General features: G+C 40.2%; 1 protein-coding gene and 2 long non-coding RNA genes across 7 annotated transcripts in view; 1 reads left to right on the top strand and 2 right to left on the bottom strand.

Moving 5' to 3' along the window:
- Positions 1–18,774, top strand: part of LOC135560375 (uncharacterized) — a 295,196-nt gene that overhangs the window by 185,329 nt on the left and 91,093 nt on the right. The window lies entirely within an intron of this gene.
- The window catches only part of LOC135560374 (uncharacterized), a 300,103-nt gene that overhangs the window by 234,161 nt on the left and 47,168 nt on the right, over positions 1–18,774 (bottom strand). The gene's annotated exons all lie outside the window — the stretch shown is intronic.
- Positions 12,082–17,824, bottom strand: LOC135559934 (cilia- and flagella-associated protein 251-like). Its single transcript, XM_065000817.1, has 4 exons — positions 16,623–17,824; positions 15,022–15,119; positions 14,666–14,847; positions 12,082–12,124 (listed from the first exon to the last, which is right to left on the bottom strand). Exons 1-4 carry the CDS (start codon positions 17,578–17,580, stop codon positions 12,082–12,084), a joined length of 1,281 nt encoding a protein of 426 aa, XP_064856889.1. The 5' UTR covers positions 17,581–17,824.

The raw sequence follows: 18,774 nt of genomic DNA, 5'->3' as shown, positions 1-18,774 counted from the left end.
GCCCATAAACCATGTATGTGAGATGTATACTTTTCTTGAAAAGTATATTTGTTTTGAGATGACCAAGGATCACTCTGTGTGACCCTGATTTAGCCCCTTTGCAGTAAAAGGTTAAGAGCTTCAATGTTTCGGCTATGTTGGTTACCAAGGTAACCGACAAGTAACCGTTGAGGAAGCGTCCCGTCCACTAGATTATACGTCACACTGGCCACACCATTTACGACCGACTGAAATTGGTAATGCGCTGAACTAGGAAACTCAAAACATTTCTGACTTGCTGATTAGTTGAACGCAAGTTTCCTAGTTCCGACTAGCACGTAAACGTGGTAAAAATCTTTATTTTATTTTTTATTTTCAGACAAAACTTATATTTTTCATGTATTTTTATTTAAAAAGCTATATGGATACGTACAAAAGAGAAGCATGTGTTTATCAGAACAGATTTTTAATGAGCACGTTTTTAAAACATAGGCTACTATACTACACATCTGCATTTAGGATATCAATCAAACAGATCATCTCACAATATGCAGCTGGGTCTATACTGCTCCTACATGGTGTAACAATACATCATGTATATAATGAACAGACTAGGTCTATACTGCTCCTACATGGTGTAACAATACATCATGTAGATGTATATAATGAACAGACTAGGTCTATACTGCTCCTACATAGTGTAACAATACATCATGTATATAATGAACAGACTAGGTCTATACTGCTCCTACATGGTGTAACAATACATCATGTATATAATGAACAGACTAGGTCTATACTGCTCCTACATGGTGTAACAATACATCATGTAGATGTATATAATGAACAGACTAGGTCTATACTGCTCCTACATGGTGTAACAATACATCATGTAGATGTATATAATGAACAGACTAGGTCTATACTGCTCCTACATGGTGTAACAATACATCATGTAGATGTATATAATGAACAGACTAGGTCTATACTGCTCCTACATGGTGTAACAATACATCATGTAGATGTATATAATGAACAGACTAGGTCTATACTGCTCCTACATGGTGTAACAATACATCATGTAGATGTATATAATGAACAGACTAGGTCTATACTGCTCCTACATGGTGTAACAATACATCATGTAGATGTATATAATGAACAGACTAGGTCTATACTGCTCCTACATGGTGTAACAATACATCATGTAGATGTATATAATGAACAGACTAGGTCTATACTGCTCCTACATGGTGTAACAATACATCATGTAGATGTATATAATGAACAGACTAGGTCTATACTGCTCCTACATGGTGTAACAATACATCATGTAGATGTATATAATGAACAGACTAGGTCTATACTGCTCCTACATGGTATAACAATACATCATGTAGATGTATATAATGAACAGACTAGGTCTATACTGCTCCTACATGGTGTAACAATACATCATGTAGATGTATATAATGAACAGACTAGGTCTATACTGCTCCTACATGGTGTAACAATACATCATGTAGATGTATATAATGAACAGACTAGGTCTATACTGCTCCTACATGGTGTAACAATACATCATGTAGATGTATATAATGAACAGACTAGGTCTATACTGCTCCTACATGGTGTAACAATACATCATGTAGATGTATATAATGAACAGACTAGGTCTATACTGCTCCTACATGGTGTAACAATACATCATGTAGATGTATATAATGAACAGACTAGGTCTATACTGCTCCTACATGGTGTAACAATACATCATGTAGATGTATATAATGAACAGACTAGGTCTATACTGCTCCTACATGGTGTAACAATACATCATGTAGATGTATATAATGAACAGACTAGGTCTATACTGCTCCTACATAGTATAACAATACATCATGTAGATGTATATAATGAACAGACTAGGTCTATACTGCTCCTACATGGTGTAACAATACATCATGTAGATGTATATAATGAACAGACTAGGTCTATACTGCTCCTACATAGTATAACAATACATCATGTAGATGTATATAATGAACAGACTAGGTCTATACTGCTCCTACATGGTGTAACAATACATCATGTAGATGTATATAATGAACAGACTAGGTCTATACTGCTCCTACATGGTGTAACAATACATCATGTAGATGTATATAATGAACAGACTAGGTCTATACTGCTCCTACATGGTGTAACAATACATCATGTAGATGTATATAATGAACAGACTAGGTCTATACTGCTCAGACTACTATAGTGTAACAATACATCATGTAGATGTATATAATGAACAGACTAGGTCTATACTGCTCCTACATGGTGTAACAATACATCATGTAGATGTATATAATGAACAGACTAGGTCTATACTGCTCCTACATGGTGTAACAATACATCATGTAGATGTATATAATGAACAGACTAGGTCTATACTGCTCACCATGGTGTAACAATACATCATGTAGATGTATATAATGAAAGACTAGGTCTAACTGCTCCTACATGGTGTAACAATACATCATGTAGATGTATATAATGAACAGACTAGGTCTATACTGCTCCTACATGGTGTAACAATACATCATGTAGATGTATATAATGAACAGACTAGGTCTATACTGCTCCTACATGGTGTAACAATACATCATGTAGATGTATATAATGAACAGACTAGGTCTATACTGCTCCTACATGGTGTAACACGGTGTAGATGTATAATGAAAGACTAGGTCTATACTGCTTCTACATCATGTAGATGTATATAATGAACAGACTAGGTCTATACTGCTCCTACATGGTATTTAACAATACATCATGTAGATGTATATAATGAACAGACTAGGTCTATACTGCTCCTACATGGTGTAACAATACATCATGTAGATGTATATAATGAACAGACTAGGTCTATACTGCTCCTACATGGTGTAACAATACATCATGTAGATGTATATAATGAACAGACTAGGTCTATACTGCTCCTACATGGTGTAACAATACATCATGTAGATGTATATAATGAACAGACTAGGTCTATACTGCTCCTACATGGTGTAACAATACATCATGTAGATGTATATAATGAACAGACTAGGTCTATACTGCTCCTACATGGTGTAACAATACATCATGTAGATGTATATAATGAACAGACTAGGTCTATACTGCTCCTACATGGTGTAACAATACATCATGTAGATGTATATAATGAACAGACTAGGTCTATACTGCTCCTAACATACATCATGTAGTGTAACTGCTTCCACATGGTGTAACATCATGTAGATGTATATAATGAACAGACTAGGTCTATACTGCTCCTACATGGTGTAACAATACATCATGTAGATGTATATAATGAACAGACTAGGTCTATACTGCTCCTACATGGTGTAACAATACATCATGTAGATGTATATAATGAACAGACTAGGTCTATACTGCTCCTACATGGTGTAACAATACATCATGTAGATGTATATAATGAACAGACTAGGTCTATACTGCTCCTACATGGTGTAACAATACATCATGTAGATGTATATAATGAACAGACTAGGTCTATACTGCTCCTACATGGTGTAACAATACATCATGTAGATGTATATAATGAACAGACTAGGTCTATACTGCTCCTACATGGTGTAACAATGCATCATGTAGATGTATATAATGAACAGACTAGGTCTATACTGCTCCTACATGGTATAACAATACATCATGTAGATGTATATAATGAACAGACTAGGTCTATACTGCTCCTACATGGTGTAACAATACATCATGTAGATGTATATAATGAACAGACTAGGTCTATACTGCTCCTACATGGTGTAACAATACATCATGTAGATGTATATAATGAACAGACTAGGTCTATACTGCTCCTACATGGTGTAACAATACATCATGTAGATGTATATAATGAACAGACTAGGTCTATACTGCTCCTACATGGTGTAACAATACATCATGTAGATGTATATAATGAACAGACTAGGTCTATACTGCTCCTACATAGTATAACAATACATCATGTATATAATGAACAGACTAGGTCTATACTGCTCCTACATAGTATAACAATACATCATGGATGTATATAATGAACAGACTAGGTCTATACTGCTCCTACATTTAACAATACATCATGTAGATTATATAATGAACAGACTAGGTCTATACTGCTCCTACATTTATAACAATACATCATGTAGATGTATATAATGAACAGACTAGGTCTATACTGCTCCTACATGGTGTAACAATACATCATGTAGATGTATATAATGAACAGACTAGGTCTATACTGCTCCTACATGGTGTAACAATACATCATGTAGATGTATATAATGAACAGACTAGGTCTATACTGCTCCTACATAGTATAACAATACATCATGTAGATGTATATAATGAACAGACTAGGTCTATACTGCTCCTACATGCTTGCCACAGATTGCGTGCAAGGAGAAGGAAATCATCACAGCACAGCTACATCATAGGCGGCAGGGTAGCCTAGTGGTTAGAGCGTTGGACTAGTAACCGGGAAGGTTGCAAGTTCAAACCCCCGAGCTGACAAGGTACAAATCAGGTACAGTGAATGTGTTAAATCAAAGGTTAAATAAAGGTAAAATAAAAGGTTAACTAAAGGTAAAATAAGAGAACTGACTAAACATCTCACCAGTTGCTCTGCCAGGTACACTGGAAAGCTTGTCAAAAAATCTGAAAGAAGCAGATGAGCAGAAGCAGCCACACCAGATGGGACACCAATGTAGAGTTGAGGGCTGTATATTGTGATTAAACAGTGAAATAAGACCTGTACATGTGAAGTTGTTTGTTACTTTAAAAAAAAACTACTAAGTACATTCACAACTATTTTAAATACATCCAAATAATTGTAATATTTATTATTCTTAATACATTCCATTATTCAACTGGTTGTTTTTTCATATCTAGGTAATGTAAACACTGGTTTTGAAATGAATGAAGCCCTGCTCCAATGGCGTCTTCTACCCGCGTGTGTCTCTCATTTTCTTTCAGGCCCCTTAACTGAAGAAAACCCTTTCTACACCGGGTGCAAAGGTGAGGCTACACTCATGTGTGTGTCCTCTCGTGTGTTTTTAGGTGCACTAACTGAACAAAACGTTTTCCTCACTGGGAGCAGTGGAAAGGCTTCTCTCCTGTGTGTGTCATTTTATGCGTTTTCAGGCTCACTACCCAGTTAAACCCCTTTCCACACAGAGCACTGGAATGGTTGTTCTCGTGTGTATTCTCATATGCTCTTTCAGATGCCATGAGTGAATATATCCCTTTCCCACACCGAGAGCATTGGAAAGGCCTCTACTAAGTGTGTTCTCTCATGTGATTTCAGGTCCCCTGATGAGAAAATTTATTTTCACACTGGGAGCATTGAACGGCTTCTCTCCAGTGTGTCTTCTTTCATGCACTTTTAAATGCCCTGACTGTCCAAAACTCTTTCCACACTGAGAGCAGTGATAAGGCTTCTCCCCTGTATGTGTTCTTTCATGATCTTTCAGCTTCCTCTCTGGGTAAAACTATTTCCACACTGGGAGCATTGGAATGGCTTCTCTCCTGTGTGTATTCTTTCATGGTCTTTCAGATGCGATGACTGGATAAATCCCTTTCCACACTGAGAGCATTGGAAAGGCCTCTCTACTAAGTGTGTTTTCTCATGTGATTTCAGGTACCCTGATGACAAAAATGTCTTTTCACACTGGGAGCATTGATATGGCTTCTCTCCAGTGTGTGTTCTTTCATGCACTTTTAAATGCCCTGACTGTCCAAAACCCTTTCCACACCCAGAGCAGTGATGAGGCTTCTCACCTGTATGTCTTAACATTTCATGATTTGTCAGCTTCCCTCTCTGGGTAAAACTCTTTCCACACTGGGAGCATTGGAATGGCTTCTCTCCTGTGTGTATTCTTTCATGCTCTATCAGATGCGATGAATGGATAAATCCCCTTTCCACACCGAGAGCATTGGAAAGGCCATCTACTAAGTGTGTTTTCTCATGTGATTTCAGGTACCCTGATGACAAAAATGTATTTTCACACTGTGAGCATTGATATGGCTTCTCTCCAGTATGTATTCTTTCATGCACTTTTAGATAACCTGACTGTCCAAAACCCTTTCCACACTGGGAGCAGTGATAAGGCTTCTCCCCTGTATGTGTTCTCTTATGTTGTTTCAGGTGCCCTAACCGGATAAATCTCTTTCCACACTGGGAACAGTGGTGGGGTCTTGCTGGTTTGGATGTCTCTGGGGCCGATTCCCTGTAGGACATTTAGTGTCAGAGGGAGAGTCTAACCCATGGCTCCTGCCAAAGACAAACATAGTATTTGGTTAAAACAGAATGAATTAACCCTGCACATGATAAAAATGTCTTATGGTTTAATCAAGTCTAGATTCCTCATTAGAAAATGGGTAGTTTGGATCCTGAATGCTGATTGGTTGATACACATTTGCAATAATCCACTGGTAATACATGTTAACAGTTCCATTTGAATTAGAAAGATCCACTGTCCCACAGCCCAGCCAGGCCATTTATAAACTAATCTCTACTGTCCCACAGCCCAGCCAGGTAATTTATCAACTGTATCTCCACTGTCCCACAGCCCAGCCAGGTAATTTATAAATTAATCTCCACTGACCCACAGCCCAGGGCCATTTATAAACTAATCTCCACTGTCCCACAGCCCAGCCAGGCCATTTATAAACTAATCTCCACTGCCCCACAGCCCAGCCAGGTAATTTATAAACTAATTCCACTGTCCCACAGCCCAGCCAGGTAATTTATAAACTAACTCCACTGTCCTACAGCCCAAGGCCATTTGGAACAGAATCATCCATGTCCCACAGCCCAGCCAGGCCATTTATGGCTAAACTAACATTTGGTTTGGAACAAGCATATAAGGGTCATCATTAACCCATGGCTACTAGCCTAACATTTGGTTTGGAACAGAGGGACATCATTAACCCATGGCTACTAGCCTAACATTTTGTTTGGAACAGAGGGACATCATTAACCCATGGCTACTAGCCTAACATTTGGAACAGAGGGGCATCATTAACCATGGCTACTAGCCTAACATTTGGTTTGGAACAGAGGGACATCATTAACCCATGGCTACTAGTCTAACATTTGGAACAGAGGGACATCATTAACCCATGGCTACTAGCCTAACATTTGGAACAGAGGGGCATCATTAACCCATGGCTACTAGCCTAACATTTGGAACAGAGGGCATCATTAACCCATGGCTACTAGCCTAACATTTGGAACAGAGGGACATCATTAACCCATGGCTACTAGCCTAACATTTGGTTTGGAACAGAGGGACATCATTAACCCATGGCTACTAGTCTAACATTTGGTTTGGAACAGAGGGACATCATTAACCCATGGCTACTAGTCTAACATTTGAAACAGAGGGACATCATTAACCCGTGGCTACTAGACTAACATTTGGAACAGAGGGGCATCATTAACCCATGGCTACTAGCCTAACATTTGGAACAGAGGGGCATCATTAACCCATGGCTACTAGCCTAACATTTGGAACAGAGGGACATCATTAACCCATGGCTACTAGCCTAACATTTGGAACAGAGGGGCATCATTAACCTATGGCTACTAGCCTAACATTTGGTTTGGAACAGAGGGACATCATTAACCCATGGCTACTAGACTAACATTTGGAACAGAGGGGCATCATTAACCCATGGCTACTAGCCTAACATTTGGAACAGAGGGGCATCATTAACCCATGGCTACTAGCCTAACATTTGGAACAGAGGGGCATCATTAACCCATGGCTACTAGCCTAACATTTGGTTTGGAACAGAGGGACATCATTAACCCATGGCTACTAGACTAACATTTGGAACAGAGGGACATCATTAACCCATGGCTACTAGCCTAACATTTGGAACAGAGGGACATCATTAACCCATGGCTACTAGACTAACATTTGGAACAGAGGGCATCATTAACCCATGGCTACTAGCCTAACATTTGGAACAGAGGGACATCATTAACCCATGGCTACTAGCCTAACATTTGGTTTGGAACAGAGGGACATCATTAACCCATGGCTACTAGCCTAACATTTGGTTTGGAACAGAGGGACATCATTAACCCATGGCTACTAGCCTAACATTTGGTTTGGAACAGAGGGACATCATTAACCCATGGCTACTAGCCTAACATTTGGTTTGGAACAGAGGGACATCATTAACCCATTGGCTACTAGCCTAACATTTGGTTTGGAACAGAGGGACATCATTAACCCATGGCTACTAGACTAACATTTGGAACAGAGGGCATCATTAACCCATGGCTACTAGCCTAACATTTGGTTTGGAACAGAGGGACATCATTAACCCATGGCTACTAGCCTAACATTTGGAACAGAGGGGCATCATTAACCCATGGCTACTAGCCTAACATTTGGAACAGAGGGACATCATTAACCCATGGCTACTAGCCTAACATTTGGAACAGAGGGGCATCATTAACCCATGGCTACTAGCCTAACATTTGGTTTGGAACGGAGGGACATCATTAACCCGTGGCTACTAGACTAACATTTGGAACAGAGGGACATCATTAACCCATGGCTACTAGCCTAACATTTGGAACAGAGGGACATCATTAACCCATGGCTACTAGCCTAACATTTGGAACAGAGGGACATCATTAACCCATGGCTACTAGCCTAACATTTGGAACAGAGGGGCATCATTAACCCATGGCTACTAGACTAACATTTGGTTTGGAACGGAGGGACATCATTAACCCATGGCTACTAGCCTAACATTTGGTTTGGAACAGAGGGACATCATTAACCCATGGCTACTAGCCTAACATTTGGTTTGGAACAGAGGGACATCATTAACCCATGGCTACTAGACTAACATTTGGAACAGAGGGACATCATTAACCCATGGCTACTAGCCTAACATTTGGTTTGGAACAGAGGGACATCATTAACCCATGGCTACTAGCCTAACATTTGGAACAGAGGGACATCATTAACCCATGGCTACTAGCCTAACATTTGGAACAGAGGGGCATCATTAACCCATGGCTACTAGCCTAACATTTGGTTTGGAACAGAGGGACATCATTAACCCATGGCTACTAGCCTAACATTTGGTTTGGAACAGAGGGACATCATTAACCCATGGCTACTAGCCTAACATTTGGTTTGGAACAGAGGGACATCATTAACCCATGGCTACTAGCCTAACATTTGGTTTGGAACAGAGGGACATCATTAACCCATGGCTACTAGACTAACATTTGGAACAGAGGGACATCATTAACCCATGGCTACTAGCCTAACATTTGGTTTGGAACAGAGGGACATCATTAACCCATGGCTACTAGCCTAACATTTGGAACAGAGGGACATCATTAACCCATGGCTACTAGCCTAACATTTGGAACAGAGGGACATCATTAACCCATGGCTACTAGCCTAACATTTGGAACAGAGGGACATCATTAACCCATGGCTACTAGCCTAACATTTGGTTTGGAACAGAGGGACATCATTAACCCATGGCTACTAGTCTAACATTTGGTTTGGAACAGAGGGACATCATTAACCCATGGCTACTAGCCTAACATTTGGAACAGAGGGACATCATTAACCCATGGCTACTAGCCTAACATTTGGAACAGAGGGACATCATTAACCCATGGCTACTAGCCTAACATTTGGAACAGAGGGGCATCATTAACCCATGGCTACTAGCCTAACATTTGGAACAGAGGGACATCATTAACCCATGGCTACTAGCCTAACATTTGGTTTGGAACAGAGGGACATCATTAACCCATGGCTACTAGCCTAACATTTGGTTTGGAACAGAGGGACATCATTAACCCATGGCTACTAGCCTAACATTTGGAACAGAGGGACATCATTAACCCATGGCTACTAGCCTAACATTTGGAACAGAGGGACATCATTAACCCATGGCTACTAGCCTAACATTTGGAACAGAGGGGCATCATTAACCCATGGCTACTAGCCTAACATTTGGAACAGAGGGGCATCATTAACCCATGGCTACTAGCCTAACATTTGGAACAGAGGGACATCATTAACCCATGGGTACTAGACTAACATTTGGAACAGAGGGGCATCATTAACCCATGGCTACTAGCCTAACATTTGGAACAGAGGGGCATCATTAACCCATGGCTACTAGCCTAACATTTGGAACAGAGGGACATCATTAACCCATGGCTACTAGCCTAACATTTGGTTTGGAACAGAGGGACATCATTAACCCATGGCTACTAGCCTAACATTTGGTTTGGAACAGAGGGACATCATTAACCCATGGCTACTAGCCTAACATTTGGTTTGGAACAGAGGGACATCATTAACCCATGGCTACTAGTCTAACATTTGGTTTGGAACAGAGGGACATCATTAACCCACGGCTACTAGTCTAACATTTGGTTTGGAACAGAGGGACATCATTAACCCACGGCTACTAGCCTAACATTTGGTTTGGAACAGAGGGACATCATTAACCCATGGCTACTAGCCTAACATTTGGTTTGGAACAGAGGGACATCATTAACCCACGGCTACTAGCCTAACATTTGGAACAGAGGGACATCATTAACCCATGGCTACTAGCCTAACATTTGGAACAGAGGGACATCATTAACCCATGGCTACTAGCCTAACATTTGGTTTGGAACAGAGGGACATCATTAACCCAATGGCTACTAGCCTAACATTTGGTTTGGAACAGAGGGACATCATTAACCCAATGGCTACTAGCCTAACATTTGGTTTGGAACAGAGGGACATCATTAACCCATGGCTACTAGCCTAACATTTGGAACAGAGGGACATCATTAACCCATGGCTACTAGCCTAACATTTGGTTTGGAACAGAGGGACATCATTAACCCAATGGCTACTAGCCTAACATTTGGTTTGGAACAGAGGGACATCATTAACCCAATGGCTACTAGCCTAACATTTGGTTTGGAACAGAGGGACATCATTAACCCATGGCTTCTAGCCTAACATTATTATCAATACACTATAAAGGACTGTTTCAGCCCTGTGGATTATTATCATCAACACACTATAAACTTCTTGGGATAGGGGGCAGCATTGGGACGTTTGGATGAAAAGCGTGCCCACAATAAACTGCATGTTTCTCTGGCGCAGAAGCTAGATTATGCATATAATTAGTAGATTTGGATAGAAAACACTCTAAAGTTTCCAAAACTGTTAAAATAAAATAATATCTGTGAGTATAACAGAACTCATACGGCAGGCAAAAACCTGAGAAGAAATCCAAACAGGAAGTGGGAAATCTGAGGTTCGTAGTTAAAAAAAAAAGTGATTGCCTATCCAATATCCTGTGTCTATGGGGTCAGATTGCACTTCCTAAGGCTTCCACTAGATGTCACGAGTCTTCTATTGTGAAAGGGGAGAGAATAAGACCACTCAAAGCAGGTGGCTCAGCTGAAAGCCTTTAGTTGTTTATCGAGCGCGGCCATGAGGTCCGTTCCCTTTCATTTCTAATGAAACAACGGAATAGTCCAGTTGGAATATTATTGAAGATTTATGATAAAAACATCCTAAAGATTGATTCTATACATCGTTTGACATGTTTCTACGAACTGTAATGGAATGGACTACACGCCCAAACAAAAAGGAGGTATTTGGACATAAAGATGAACTTTATGGAACAAAACTAACATTTATTGTCTAACATGGAGACCTGGGAGTGCCATCAGATGAAGATAATCAAAGGTAAGTGATTAATTTGACCGCTATTTCTGACTTTTGTGACACCTCTCCTTGGTTGGAAAATGGTTGTATGGTTTTCTGTGGCTAGGCGCTGTCTCTTAATATCTCTGATTAATATCTCTGAACAGGGCAATTTAACGAGAAGATTAACGAGATTTAACGAGAAGATTAACGAGAAGATTAACGAGAAGTGTATCTTTAAAATGATGGATAATACGTTTGAGGAATTAAATAAAATGACATTTCTGTTGTTTGAATTTGGCGCCCTGCAGTTTCACTGGCTGTTGAAGAGGTGGGACGCTACCGTCTCACGTACCCTAGAGAGGTTAAACATAAAATAAGTAAATAAGTAATTTAAAGTGTTAGTCCCCAAAAAAAAATTTACGTCGAAGACACAAAGCACATCAGTAAAATCTCTCCGTTGTTGAAAGGGTTCGACACATTGCTGTTTAAATGGACCAATTTCTTATTTAGACATTCACAGATTTTCAACATTTTGATTATCGCTGATGTCATATTTTGTGTAAAGTAAAAAATAAAGTGAAATATTTTGTTTAGATGTTCCTAAAACTGATAGCAACTACAATTAACAAAAATATAAACGCAACATGTAAAGTGTTGGATGTTTCATGAGCTGAAAAAAAAGATGGCAGAATTCTTAACATCCCTGTTAGTGAACATTTATTCTTTGCCAAGATAATCCATCCACCTGACAGGTGTGGCATATCAATAAGTTGATTGAACAGCTTGATTATTACACAGGTGCACCTTGTGCTGGGGATAATAAAAGGCCACTCTAACATGTGCAGTTGTGTCACACAACAATGCCACAGTTGTCTCAGAGGGAGCGTGCAATTGGCATGCTGACTGCAGGAATATTCACTGGAGCTGTTGCCATGGAATTGAATGTACAACACCAGTCAAAAGTTTGGACTCACCTACTAAAGGGTTATTCTTTATTTTTACTATTTTCTGCATTGTAGAATAATAACACATTAAATCATGTAGTAACCACAAGTGTTAAAACCTCTTTGGGTTGCGGTATTTTGACGTCCGGATGAAAAGCGTTCCCAAAGTAAACCGCCTGCTACTCAGGCCCAGAAGCTAGGATATGCATATAATTGGTAGATTTGGATAGAAAACACTCTAAAGTTTCCAAAACCATTAGATTAATGTCTGTGAGTATAACAGAACTGAAATGGCAGGCGAAACCCCGAGGAGAAACCGCCCCCCCCAAAAAAAAAAAATCAACATATCACTGATTTCAATGGCTTGCACTTTTCTTATTGGGCGAAATTCTCCCAGATTGCAGTTCTTTGGGCTTCCACTAGATGTCAACAGTCTTGAGAAAGAGTTTCAGGCTGTAGTTTTTCTAAGTGGCTCCCATATTGGCTGTAGTTCCAAGCGAGCGCATCCTTTTTGTTTGTCTCAGGTAAAGACAATAACTATTCTCTGTCTTAAATTGTATCGATTATTTACGTATTAGGGTATCTAAGGTTTAATTATAAATGTTGTTTGACTTGTTTGGATAAGTTTATGAGTAACGTTGGGGTTCATTCATTTGTATGCATTTTGATGAAGGGAAATCGGTGGATTATTGACTGAAGGGTGCCAGCTAAACTGAGGTTTTATGGATATAAAGAAGGACTTTATCGAACAAAAAGACAATTTGTAATGTAACTGGGACCTTTTGGAGTGCCAACAGAAGAAGATCCTCAAAGGTAAGGCATTTATTATATCGCTATTTCTGACTATCGTGTTGCAACTGCCTGCTTGAAATCTGGGTTTCATGTTTTTGTATGCGGGGCGTTATCCTCAGATAATCGCACGGTTTGCTCTCGCCGTAAAGCCTTTTTGTAACCGGGGCTGGATGAACAAGAAGTTAAAAAAATATATATATATATATTTTGATGTATTACACTTATATTTATATGACTGTTAAATATTTATATTTCTGTTGTTTGAATTGTGTTTTTTAATAGTTTTGATGTCTTCACTTCCTATTAGTAAAAATAAAGATAAAAACCCTTGAATGAGTAGGTGTTCTAAAGCTTTTGACCAGTAGTGTAGAATAATATATTGGTAGATCAGATGGTAATGAGGCAATACAGACCACATTGAAGTGTCTTGAGTTTAGTTTGTATGTTCTACAGTCTAGTAAAGATATGGAGGTTCTGTTCTAGAGTCTTGTAAAGATACGGAGGTTCTGTTCTAGAGTCTTGTAAAGATACGGAGGTTCTGTTCTAGTCTTGTAAAGATACGGAGGTTCTGTTCTAGAGTCTTGTAAAGATAAGGAGGTTCTGTTCTAGAGTCTTGTAAAGATACGGAGGTTCTGTTCTAGAGTCTTGTAAAGAGAGGGGGGTTGACTGGGACAGGCAATGTAACATCCATAATGTTTTTAGGAAAAGGTTTTGTAAAACAAGCACCTTACATCAGATCATCTTGAAACTTTCTCTCTAAAGCTAACTTTCATCAAGGTTTTATATGGTCGATTGGTTTCTCTCTAAACGCTAACTTTCATCAAGGTTTTATATGGTCTATTGGTTTCTCTCTAAAGCTAACTTTCATCAAGGTTTTATATGGTCTATTGGTTTCTCTCTAAAGCTAACTTTCATCAAGGTTTTATATGGTCTATTGGTTTCTCTGTTTTCATTGGCAGAATCCTTTTTCAGTGTTATGATATTCATAACATCCATATCCACTAGTCTATCGTCCTGTCAACTAACAGAACTCTGCTGGTTGTCCTGGTAACAGATACCAGTCTATCTTCCTGTCAACTAACAGAACTCTGCTGGTTGTCCTGGTAACAGATACCAGTGGGCAGATCTATTGTATTTGTTCAAACTAAACTACAGCACTTACTTTGACGTGTCAAATCTGATCCTTTCTTCTCTTCTCCTCCTCTCACAGTTCCACTCAGCCCCGTTGTTTTCCTGCAGTCCACCAGCAGCACAGACAACCTCTTCATACCCAGCAGTAAGGTGCTACCGGGAGAGCCACGACACGGGGACTCCGGGAGGGAGGAAGGGCTAGCGTTGTCCTGGTAACCATAAAGAGGGGACACAGACACATATCATTATGGATGCTGAAGTCACTGTTGTCATAAAGTTCTTTACATAAACCCAGCCCCCGATAGAGCAAGCTGTATGCTAGACCAGACCAAGCTGTATGCTAGACCAGACCAAGCTGTATGCTAGACCAGACCAAGCTGTACCATCTTGTGTTCTGATCTGGAGAGACTCTTCTCTGCCTCGTCAGCATCAGGATGTTGTTGAGGCTCCCCAGAGGATCCACAATAGTCATGTCTCTCACCTGTGTGAACAATCATAGGGTCTTACAAGGGTCATTAATATCTCTGATTAATATCTCTGAACAGGGCAATTTAACGAGAAGATTAACGAGAAGATTAACGAGAAGTGTATCTTTAAAATGATGGATAATACTTGTATGTTTGAGGAATTTTAATTATGGGATTTCTGTTGTTTTGAAATTGGCGCCCTCCAATTGGCTGTTGGCGAGGTGGGACGCTAGCGTCCAGAACGATCCCAGAGAGGATAAGGACGGTTTCAACCCTGTGGATTATTATCAACACACTATAAAGGACTGTTTCAACTAGAGGTCGACAGATTATGATTTTTCAACGCCAATACCGATTATTGGAGGACCAAAAAGACCGATACCGATTTATCGGCCGATTTTTAAAATTAATTTGTAATAATGACAATTACAACAATACTGAATTAACACTTATTTTCACTTAATATAATACATCAATAAAATCTATTTAGCATCAAATAAATAATGAAACATGTTCAACTTGGTTTAAATAATGCAAAAACAAAGTGTCGGAGAAGTAAATAAATGGCAATATGTGCCATTTAAAAAAGCTAACGTTTGAGTTCCTTGCTCAGAACATGAGAACATATGAAAGTGGTGCTTCCTTTTAACATGAGACTTCAATATTCCAAGGTAAGATGTTTTAGGTTGTAGTTAATATAGGAATTATAGGACTATTTCTCTCTATACCATTTGTATTTCACATACCTTTGACTATTGGATGTTCTTATAGGCACTATAGTATTGCCAGTGTAACAGTATAGGTTCCATCCTTTTCTCGCCCCTACCTGGGCTCGAACCAGGAACACATCGACAACAGCCACACTCGAAGCAGCGTTACCCATCGCTCCACAAAAGCCGCGGCCCTTGCAAGGGGCACAACTACTCCAAATCTCAGAGCGAGTGACGTTTGAAACGCTATTAGCGCACACCCAACTAACTAGCTAGCCATTTCACAATAATCCACAGGGTTGAGTGCCTTGTTGTTTCAATTCAGTAATGCCATAGAGATTTCAATCGGATCGGTCTGTCTAACCTTATAGGCCTAACTCAAATACTATGGACCTAATAACGCCATAGAGATTTCTAATAAAATAGAGATTTAAATCGGTCTGTCTAACCTTATAGGCCTAACTCAAATACTACGGACCTAATAAACACCGTAGAGATTTAAATCGGATCGGTCTGTCTAACCTTATAAGCCTAACTCAAATACTATGGATCGGTCTGTCTAACCTAAGGCATTTTCTCCAATCTGGGTGTTTCCTTCTCTCCCTATAGTGATGTTTCCTTCTCTCCCTATAGCGATGCTGTTTTTCAATGTTAACGTTTTGTTGATGGCCCTCAGTCTTTGTAGCTTTAACAATTCCTACAATACAGAATAAATTATTCAAGTGTAGAACTTCAGTACAATACCCCTTAAAAAAGCATGTTTTTTTTAAACTGCAGAGTTTGTGCCACTGTTAAGACAGTACTCACTGGTGTTAATCAGATCTCCAGTGTCCTCCTCTTCACCCTTCTTCTCCTCCTCTTCACCCTCCTCCCCCTCTTTCACCGTGACAGTCATATCTTCCTTTTCTTCCTCCTCTTTCACTCTAAAAACGTCCTCTTCCTCCTTCACCAACACAGCTTCTTCCTCCACTTTCCCTGTGACAGTCATCTCCCCCTCCTCTTCCTCCTTCACTAACACAGCTTCTTCCTCCCCTTTCACTGTGACAGTCATCTCCTCTTCCTCCTTCACTAACACAGCTTCTTCCTCCCCGGTCACTGTGACAGTCATCTCCCCCTCCTCCTTCACTAACACAGCTTCTTCCTCCCCTTTCACTGTGACAGTCATCTCCCCCTCCTCTTCCTCCTTCAATAACACAGCTTCTTCCTCCCCTTTCCCTGTGACAGTCATCTCCCCCTCCCCCTTCACTAACACAGCTTCTTCCTCCCCTTTCACTGTGACAGTCATCTCTCCCTCCTCTTCCTCCTTCACTAACACAGCTTCTTCCTCCACTTTCCCTGTGACAGTTATCTCCCCCTCCTCCACTAACACAGCTTCTTCCTCCCCTTTCCCTGTGACAGTCATCTCCCCCTCCTCCTTCACTAACACAGCATCTTCCTCCCCTTTCACTGTGACAGTCATCTCCTCTTCCTCCTTCACTAACACAGCTTCTTCCTCCACTTTCCCTGTGACAGTTATCTCCCCCTCCTTCACTAACACAGCTTCTTCCTCCACTTTCACTGTGACAGTCATCTCTCCCTCCTCTTCCTCCTCCACTAACACAGCTTCTTCCTCCCCTTTCCCTGTGACAGTCATCTCCGGATCCTCGCCTTTCACGGTGAAATCATCCTCCTCTTCCTCTTTCATGATAATGTTCAGCCCCAGAGCTTCTTTTTCCGACCAGCAGACCTCTTCTTTAATAGGGGTCGAGTAGCTTATTGAGCTCATGGTGGTGGATGTTAGTTGGCTAGCTAGTTAATTAGCGACTAGCGTAGTGCTAGGCTATCTTAACAAGTTAGCTGACTAATAACATATTTTTTACATTTAATAACTAGTAAGCAGACAGACTGTGTGCTTAAAACCCTAATATACACAAAATGGTGAAAAGAGCTCCGACGTTTTGGTTTGTATGTTTGCTAGCAAGCTAACCGTTGACGAGTCCGTCTTGCTGTTGAAAAAGCTTCCCGCTCCGTCCACTAGATTATACGTCACGCAAGAAAAATTACTTGAAAGACTCACATCGCCATCTGCTGACTGGAGTGGGTAACGCAATTTTGGAAAATATTCACTACACCGTGTTTATTCTGCCAAACAATATGTCATAACAAAATAACCAGATATTTGTTTCCTTATGTAACGGATGTGAAATGACGGTGGTGCGCGCTAATATAGCGTTTCAATCGGTGACGTCACTTGCTCTGAGACCTTGAAGTAGTGGTTCCCCTTGCTCTGCAAGGTGCCGCGGCTTTTGTGGAGCGATGGGTAACGATGCTTCGTGGGTGACTGATGTTGATGTGTGCAGAGGGGCCCGGGTATGGGCGAGGAGACGGACTAAAGTTATACTGTTACACTTACTTCTTACCACTTTTGAGAGGCCTTTTGCCTCTTACCAGGCCGTCATTATAAACAACAATTTGTTCTTATTTGACCTGTCTTGTACATAAAAAATGTTTTAAATTAAAGTAACAGCTAATACTCTCTCCTCTACGCAGATTATGTCCGTACAACCAGGGTTATAAAATGCATAGCAATATTTTTGCCGCATCACAATTCTCAAAACTGATCGAAACAAGACAGGCTGGAAGAAAAATAAATCGTCTGGATAATAATGTTTGAAATGATTAGGCTTCTTCTAGCTATCCTAGTCTAGCCTGGTCGGGATAATAATGGTTGAAATGACTAGGCTTCTTCTAGCTATCCTAGTTTAGCCTGGTCGGGATAATAATGGTTGAAATGATTAGGCTTCTTCTAGCTGTCCTAGTTTAGCCTGGTCGGGATAATAATGGTTGAAATGATTAGGCTTCTTCTAGCTATCCTAGTTTAGCCTGGTCGGGATAATCCTACATCCTCTTTGCTCAAGCCGAAACATAGCTTTAGTAATTCTCTTCTATTTTTCCCATCTATTGTGTTCAGTTGGTCCGA

This window comes from Oncorhynchus nerka, linkage group LG15 (assembly GCF_034236695.1).
Source record: "Oncorhynchus nerka isolate Pitt River linkage group LG15, Oner_Uvic_2.0, whole genome shotgun sequence".
NCBI classification, from domain to species: domain Eukaryota; kingdom Metazoa; phylum Chordata; class Actinopteri; order Salmoniformes; family Salmonidae; genus Oncorhynchus; species Oncorhynchus nerka.
The sequence above is the reverse complement of the archived record's forward strand: the minus strand, read 5'-3'. Positions and strand labels throughout refer to the sequence as shown.

Excerpts from the sequence above, each read along its gene's own strand:
- LOC135559934 (XM_065000817.1), bottom strand. The coding sequence starts at position 17,580 with ATGAGCTCAATAAGCTACTCGACCCCTATTAAAGAAGAGGTCTGCTGG. Across the intron at positions 15,120-16,622 it reads TGGAGATCTGATTAACACCA|GTGAGAGACATGACTATTGT; the intron begins GTGAGTACTGTC and ends TTGTTCACACAG. Across the intron at positions 12,125-14,665 it reads GATTTGACACGTCAAAGTAA|GGTACGTGAGACGGTAGCGT; the intron begins GTGCTGTAGTTT and ends TAACCTCTCTAG.